The sequence below is a fragment of the Pseudorasbora parva genome, chromosome 1, assembly GCF_024679245.1.
Source record: "Pseudorasbora parva isolate DD20220531a chromosome 1, ASM2467924v1, whole genome shotgun sequence".
Lineage (NCBI taxonomy): Eukaryota > Metazoa > Chordata > Actinopteri > Cypriniformes > Gobionidae > Pseudorasbora > Pseudorasbora parva.
The window spans coordinates 44439399-44447935 of NC_090172.1; the positions used below are offsets into that span (position 1 = coordinate 44439399).

At 36.0% G+C, this 8537-nt stretch overlaps 1 protein-coding gene across 1 annotated transcript; it reads right to left on the bottom strand.

The window, feature by feature from the left end:
• Positions 1 to 41: 41 nt before the first annotated feature.
• On the bottom strand, positions 42 to 5745 carry rab8b (RAB8B, member RAS oncogene family). The gene is made up of 8 exons (XM_067442402.1): positions 5469 to 5745; positions 3713 to 3773; positions 3288 to 3348; positions 3107 to 3184; positions 2919 to 3008; positions 2684 to 2749; positions 2497 to 2547; positions 42 to 2259 (listed from the first exon to the last, which is right to left on the bottom strand). Exons 1-8 carry the CDS (start codon positions 5590 to 5592, stop codon positions 2167 to 2169), a joined length of 624 nt encoding a protein of 207 aa, XP_067298503.1. The 5' UTR covers positions 5593 to 5745; the 3' UTR covers positions 42 to 2166.
• Positions 5746 to 8537: the final 2792 nt, after the last annotated feature.

Here is an 8537-nt window from a genome sequence, read left to right on the forward strand (position 1 = left end):
TGGTAACGCACCATTAAAAAAATAAACCAGGCACATGTAAATAACTTACAAAAGATATTTTAATCTGTTTTACATAATCCGTTAACTTTGACATTTTATATAACAGACAAGAAAATCAAGGAAGACATGTTATAAAATAGGACATAAAGCTTGCATTGAATAGTCAGTAAGACTTTATGCTCAATGGGAGGTTGAGTGCTGTCACTGTTTCATTGAAAAATATGCAAATGTGCCTGCATGCATATTCAAAACATGACTACAGGGCCATTAAAGGGGTAGCTAGCTCACCCAAAAATGAAAAATATATAAACATCATTTACTCGTGCTCACATTATTCCAAACCTGTATGACTTATTTATTCTGCGGAACACAAAAGAAGATATTTTGAAGAATGCTTTGACTTTCATTGTATGGACAAAAATGCAACACATTTCTTGTTCCAAAAATATTTTCTTTTGTGTTCCACAGAACAAAGAAAGACATACAGGTTTAGAATGACATGAGTAAATGATGACAGCATTTTAATTTTTGGGTGGGTAATCCCTTTAAGTGGCACACCTCTGAGCAGCAGTTCTATCAAACAGACTCAAAAGAGCCAATGGAACTCGAGCAATCGTACACCCTTAAAAATAAACAGTAGAATCAAGCATTTATTCATTCGGAGTAACCTAAGTGATTTTGAATTCTGAAATATCTAGATTCTCAGCGTTTTAGTATGAATTTTTTTGTGTTCTGAATTTGTAACTGGAACACATGGAATCTGAACATGGAAAGATTTGCAGATTTTGAACGTCTGATACATGCTTACAAATTTGACCATGTTAAAAACCTTTCAGCAGAATGTCAGAGACTGATAAAAAAATCAGCTAGAAGAGTCTGCAGATTCCATATGGGCCTGGTAAAAGCCTAATAAGCTCAGATGACACTTGAACACAATCAAGCTAATACAAGCTTGCACTTTTTTTTGAGTGGCTGACTTCACAAGCAGAACTTTAAGTGGTTATGAAGTGAGGAGGCTCTACAAGAGACCCACACAAACAGTGCATGACTTAAGATATTGTTGCAGTGGTATTGTAAACACTACATGACTTCACACTCATAAGAGTCTTACAAAAGAGGGTATTAAAAAAAGACAATGTACAGAATACTGTGATGTCATTTAAATGAATTTAAAAAATATGTATTAACAAATAAATCTCACATAAGCACAGGTTAACATGCTTTATATGCAGTGGTGAGTAAAAGATGCTTACGTATAAAAATATAATACCATTAGTAAATGTAATACTGTATATACTAATGTACAGGGCCTAGCTGGCTGCTGCTTCAACAAGCATTAGGAAAAGGGTCCTAGCCCTCTCTCTTCATTCTTTTCTCTCTCTCTCTCTCTCTCTCTCTCTCTATGCTCAATATATAATATATGAGAGATTACAACCAAACAAGAAAGAAAAATAAATTTTGACAGTTAATATTAATCACAGTTTTGATTCCTTTTTACTTTGGTCTCCGTTACAAGTAAAGTTAATAAAATAAAGTCAGGGAAAGGGGGAAGACTACAACCTGTGGAATGCTGCTTTATATTCCACAGTTTATTGCTGCTTTGGAATAGTAACTAAAAACTAATTTAAGTAGATATAAAATGGGTGAATTTAAATATACCAAAACATAACATTCAACAACAACAAAATTATATACCTTCAGTTTGACCAATATTTAGCTGTCAAACCCTCAGGTTCTTCAGTCGCTACTTTAGGTCCAGTCTTTATTGCCATAAACTGCATAAAATCAGTTTGATATTCTGTAATCTCTTCATATACTTTCCTTCATTAAACTGTGCTTTAACAAAGCACCTTAAGTGACTATATGTAATTAATTACTGACATTTTTAAATTTAAAATAAATGTTTTCGAAATTCAAATCAGGGTACACTAAATTGTGATTGGCCCAGGGGTTAAGGTGGTAGGATGATGGATATTTTGGTTTAAAAGGAATGATTTGGGAACAGCTCAAGAGTCTTTCATCTAGAATACTCTCTTCAGGCTTTAGATGAGGCAGACTAAAGTCCAGAGCTCTCAGCAGCAGCTAACAGCTGAAAGTCCAGTGGTACTGTAAACTCTCACATAAACACACACACGCTGAACTCATTCACACACTGGAGCTGCTGGGTTAAAGCAGAGTGCAGCGGAAGAAGCTTGGCTTCTTGGATCGACTCTCTGTGATTTTCACTGCTCCTCCTCCACCCGAAGGGTTATTCTCATTCTAAACACAAAGATGCAAGCAAACAAGAATCCATTCAGAATTAGTGTCATAGATAAGGCCACATTTAAAAGGTTTTTTTTCTCCATAATTTGAAATGACACAAGACAGACATTGTATATACTGTGAAAAATGTTGAATGATATTAACATACTTCTGTGTTTGGGTCAGTGAACAGTCCTAAGCTTATAATTTTTTTTTAGATAAGATTATAAACATTTTCTACATGAGCATTCTCACCATTTTTCTGTTTAGTCTGGTCATGATGTCCCTGGCAAGTGTGACAAAGGCCTAGCATTGAAGAAAACAGGGATATTACACTAGAACAGATGGTACGATATATTGTAAAATATGCACATCTTGCTCATTAAAAGTAATTAAATTGGTGCAACATTAGACAATATTTTTCAAAAAAAGATTCCCCCACCTCTTCAACATTTGTGCTAGATTTTGCACTGGTTTCCAAGAACTTGATTCCATAATCAATAGCTAGCTGTAACCAAAAGTCACACAAAAAAAAGAAAAGGAAAGAGGAACTGTTTAAATAAACACATCAGCATTTTACACACCAACTTGTTCAGGCAGTTTCAGGAACAAAATTCGTTTTTTTTTTCTTCAATAATCATAATTGTCATTAAAAAAATAATAATAATTATACATACCTTTTCCCCTTTTTCTTTTGAAACTTGTCTCTTGTCATTCATGTCACATTTGTTACCCAATATCATCCGTTCCACATCCGATGATGCGTGCTGATAAAACAGACAGAAATGGATTCCTGAATAAATGACACACTAAATTAAATGAACATTTCACACTTATTTTCTCCAGCATTAGGTCTGTTTCTCACCTCCTCAATGTTTCTGATCCAGTTCCTGATGTTGTCAAATGATTTCTCATTTGTGATATCATACACCAGCATAATTCCCTGTGAAAGTGACAGAAAAAAAACACATAGCTTTAGCTTATGAACGGTAACCTTATGTAGAAGCATATCCAGCATTATTTAAGAATAAGACATTACAGCTTACCATTGCTCCTCTATAATATGCAGTGGTGATGGTTCTAAACCTCTCCTGTCCAGCTGTATCCCTTTATGTCAAATTTAAAACACACATCTTAAATATTGTATGTACACACTGTTATATACCAGTCTATGCCAAACATTTTATTATAAAACAAAAATCTAAACTTAACTGAGGGCTGTGGGCTGAAAGTAAATGCTACATCCTTTTTAACCATATTATATTTAAAACAAACGTAAGTTTTCATTTTATTTTATTTTTAATAACATGGATATTCTCTACATTTCAATGCAAACAATAATACGCAGAAGATGAAGCCAGCAAAATGAAGTTATGCTTTAATGGCATGGTTTTCCCCTTTTTGCAATAGGGCACAGCAGGCCAAATCTTTCTACAGCTTTACACTGTAAAATGCAGACATGTACTCTCACCAGATCTGAAGCTTGATCTTCTTCCCATCCAGCTCAATTGTTCTGATTTTGAAGTCAATTCCTGCAAGAATAAGGTTTAGGAATAAGTGAAACACTGCATCTCAATAGTCAATACCAAGTATTTGCACATTGGAGTCCTATGATGACAAGATGTGAAACTGAGTCATCTCAGAACACATCACAACTCTTTCCACTGAAAAGGGAATCGGCCCATTAGCACGTTTTCATGGCGTAACCATGGAGACAGAATGTGTAGAAAGGTCAGAATGGTTTAACATATGCCTGGCTGCAGCGTTGAAAAAGGCTTTATACATGATGCATGTAAACCTGTTGCATTCAGTGGCAACAGAATGTGATCCCCTGCTTATGGCAATTATGAGAAAAGTTGGCAGTGTATTGAGGCACACAATCCTGCCAACAGTGAAAGCTTGGACAGGACATAGGACGGGATGTGACACAGCAGTATTGTCCATGGCAATAGGGGAAGTCTGTGGCATAACAATGACAAAAGGTCAAGGAACTCTCGCCCAGGTTTCGCACAGGAAATGACATATTGGTCCACGGTAGAGACAAGCCTTCCTAAAGTTGTGTCAAAAATATCATAACAAGTAACGTGTTCACTAGTCCATGTATGTTTACAACTGCTTGTGACATGTATGTGTGCACATTCTGATTTTGAGGGTTTGTGTATCCTGGAATAACACTATAGATCTCCTGACTTAAACATTTTACTGCTTCAAGATAATAATAGTGTTCAGTTTGTGATGAAACGGATGTAGTGACACATCTTCCTGTATTGTGACGTACAACTGATTTAAACAGATTATCAAAAACCGAAAATATGTAGGGTGGGGTCTTGGTTCAATTAATCGGTTGCTGTTTGGATTTTGAGTTGTCGCATTGCACTCAATAGTGAAAGCAAATGTGAGGAAAAACGTGAGTCTGCAGGGGCGAAATTTAAGCGGACAGAATGATTGGTCATGTATACGTGTTATGTGTGGTGGTATACGTCACCAGACAGAAATATGCCATAACTATATAATTTCACAGAAAGTTCTAGTTATGACATTCTGATTAAACATATTGAGGTCAATAATCAATCTATAACACAGTAAGATCTACGATTCTACAGGAATTTAGAAAGCATGAGGTTGGCATGAAAATAAGTTTCATTAAGTTTCAAGGTTAAAGTGTTAGTAAGAGCTTAAAAAATCAATTATAACATGTAAGCAATATGACATAAGTTAGATGAGATAAGTCACTTGTGACAGCACACAATCCCGCATTTTAATCTTATCCAAGTAAAGTACTCGCTCTGGCCCCCTTGAACTCTTGTTTAGTGGTGAACTGTGAATCTAAACACCTAAATGTCTCTTTAACCACAGAAACGAAAGTGTAACCCAACCCACACTGCTAGCGAACAGCTAATCAGGCTGCTAGTATGCTAGCTCTATATATACAGCATACTGTTACGTTTTAATCAAATTACAGATAAAAGTAGTATGACAACTGCTCCTTACATCTCAATATGGAAAAGCGGTCGTTTATTACTTTAAAGGCTAATAAAAATGTCGATGATGAAGCGCTCAGTAAACGGGCTGTCACATTTACGGCCTCTTCCTGTCACTCCAACAAACAGTCACATGTATGTAAACCTCTGTGTATCTCTATAAAAGCTTATTTCTCCTCCCGCAGGACTACACAGTAAACATTCCTGTAATGCATACAAATCAAACAGTCATAGTGTTAGACTAACCTATAGTGGAGATGAAAGTGGTGTTAAACGCGTCCTCACTGAATCGAAACAGCAGGCACGTCTTGCCCACTCCGCTGTCTCCGATGAGCAGTAATTTGAACAGATAGTCGTACGTTTTCGCCATGTTTCCTGTTTCTCCTGTCTGGCTACCTTGCTTTGGCTCGGTAGCAGAGTAACGGTATTTGGCTAACGGTACATAAAAGATGCGGTTGAACTTGTGTTTCCGACTTTTCTGCACACAGCAGTGAGGAAAAAACTGGGCGTGTCTGTCGTGACGCCATCGCGAAGCCATGAACGTCAAGAACGTCAAAGAAGAAGGCAGTAGTGTGAAAGTAAATTTCCCATTTTATCATTTATTTTGGGGTTGTCCTTATTCCGTTTGTTCTTGGTCCGATTTCTGTATTTGTATTAAGTCTTATGTTATGCCCAGCTTCCAACTATGCTTTAACAATGTTTTATTTGTTTGTTTGTTTTTCCTATGATAAATCTTATCATGAGGAATACCACTTAATTAATGTGCTGCTACTTTTAGCTAAATTCAGTATTCATAAATGTAAATTTGGAGGAAATAAGCCTTTATTTTTAATTCTAAAATCAGAAGAAAGACTTATATACAATTTTATATTTGAAAAATAAGAAAGCTGTAAAGTGTTTCTACTTGCTAGCCTATCTACTTGCACGTAAATATTTTCCTATTTTTATTTGTTTTAAAGTTTGTCGCAATACTATTTTATTATTGTATTTATGTTGTACTGTGCTTATCCACTGTACCCTTACAGCTGTTATATTTATGTTTCTTTAAAACCAATTAAAAATTATTTAAATTTTTCCAAGTCAGCCCATTGACTTATGTCCTGATCAGTGTCCTGAGTGACTACTGAACTAGGGAGCTGATTTAGACACACACTGTTTCCCCATAAGAAACATAATAAATAATAATACTAAGTCAATAATTAGGCCTAGCTAATATGTAAAAAAGTCGAAATTATGAGGAAAGGGTCATTCTACTTTTAATGTCATAATTATGACCAAAGCACGATTTCCCAAATTCAGTATCTCAGAAAATTTGAATAGTACTAAAGACCAATACTAAGAAAAGATTTTTAGAAATCTTGGCCAACTAAAAGTATGACTATGAAAGTATGAGCATTTACAGCACTCAATAGGGCTCCTTTTGCCTAAATTACTGCAGCAATGCAGTGTGGCATAGAGTCGATCAGTCTGTGGCACTGCTAAGGTGTTATGAGAGCCCAGGTTGCTCTGATAGTGGCCTTCAGCTCTTCTGCATTGTTGAGTCTGGCATATCGCAGCTTCCTCATTTACAATAATGGGGCATTTACTATACCCATAGATTTTCTAAGTCAGGTTTCCTGGCCAAATAAGAACAGTGATAGAATACCATGGTCCTTAAATCAGGTACTGGTTGCTTTGGCACTGTGTGCAGGTGCCAAGTCCTGTTGGAAAATGAAATCTGCATCTTCATAAAGGCTATGTTTATGAAGTTATGAATGGATATTTTTCTTACTAAAACGCAGCGCTTCACTTCAGAAGGCCTTTATTAACGATTATGTGGGTTTTTGTTATTATGATAGGTTAATGTGCTTTTGGAGGGCAAAAAATATAGGCCTACTGCGGTACCATTCATTTCCATTATAAAGCTGGGAAGAGCAGGACATTTTTAAATAACTCTGATTAGAAGAAGTCATACATTATAGCCTATGGCTTATTTAACGTAATGTAAAACGTTATTTAATTATTTTTTTAATTGAATGAGGGCTACAAAGTTTATTTTAGCAACAAACACTGTGTAACTAGGAAACTGAAATATTTCTGAAAGGTTTGTTCTATATGCTACTGCGTGAATTGTGGTTGTGCAATGCACCGCCTGCTGGAGGAAACTGATACTTCACCGCCGTAGAGTTTCTGAGATAATCCAATCCTCTGGAGCACCAATGGGACTGATAAATAAACTAATCTCCAATTGCGTCAGAGCTTTGAACGTGTTTGCATTTAATCTACCCTGAAATGTAAAAAAGCGGTAGCAGCAGATTAGAACGTCTGATATGAGCCTGTCTGTCGACAACCAATTCACTTTTAAAGATGAACAATTTGAAAACCAGATGAAAAGAATGATTTTTTTGTTTCTCTGTTCAATTGAGGTTGGTGTGTGTAACCAGATTCAGGTCGCTTGGTATTTTCTGTAGGCTAATGATTCTGTAATGATTTTTACTAGCAAGATTTTAGCGTGTGAACATTTATTTAAACATTTAAATATTTCATTCAACAAATGATGAGATAACTGTACACATCATCATTTGTCAATCTCTCTCTAGTTCAGATCTTGAAATAGAGTTTTATTTCCTCTGTATGGCCAATTGTGTCCAGAATGTCTGTCCAGATATTACCTGTCCTGTCTCATTGCCATCATACCAGCGCTGAAAGTAAAATTTGCTTTTAATCATCTTAATCATTTTCTAAAGGGGTGGTTGTTTTGATGGTATTTTGGAAGACCTGTGTACATGTTCTCCATTCTCGGGGAAATGAAGAGGAGACTGGTTGCCCAGAAGGTAATAAAGGAGGCTTCTCTCGCTTCTTGTCTTTGAGGGCATGATCTTCAAGTTACATTATTTCATCCTAGCTGTCCAATTTAAAATATAGGATATTTTATTGTGAAGCCCCAGGCAGATCTTTTTTTCTTTCCTGCTAACTTGATTTTCTAGCTTGATGGCTAAAACAACACAATAGAGTTTATTATATAGCATAAGTCTCTTCTGCAACTGACCAATCCATCATGAGGTTGTAAGTGTATCAGTATTTAGAGTCCAATCCCAGTGGCTCAAAGATTTTGAGCCACTGGGAAGACACCATCCAAAAGCTTTTACCATCCAAAAAAGCTTTAAGCAAACTGCAGTGGGTGGAGTCTAACGGAGAGCCCAAAATAGGCATGACAGAAGGGCATGGTTTTGTATATTCTATACTGCTTCTACATCTACATCTTATTCCACATATGAATGTAAATTAGGGGAACACATCACTTTAAAGGAGACAAGTACAATCCAATCAGTCTAC

Bases quoted from the DNA above. Each gene is read 5' to 3' on its own strand.
- rab8b (XM_067442402.1), bottom strand. From the start codon at position 5,592: ATGGCGAAAACGTACGACTATCTGTTCAAATTACTGCTCATCGGAGAC. The intron at 3,349-3,712 runs GTGAGAGTACAT...TTTGACATAAAG, and splicing joins AAGATCAAGCTTCAGATCTG to GGATACAGCTGGACAGGAGA. The intron at 3,185-3,287 runs GTAAGCTGTAAT...TCACTTTCACAG, and splicing joins CATATTATAGAGGAGCAATG to GGAATTATGCTGGTGTATGA.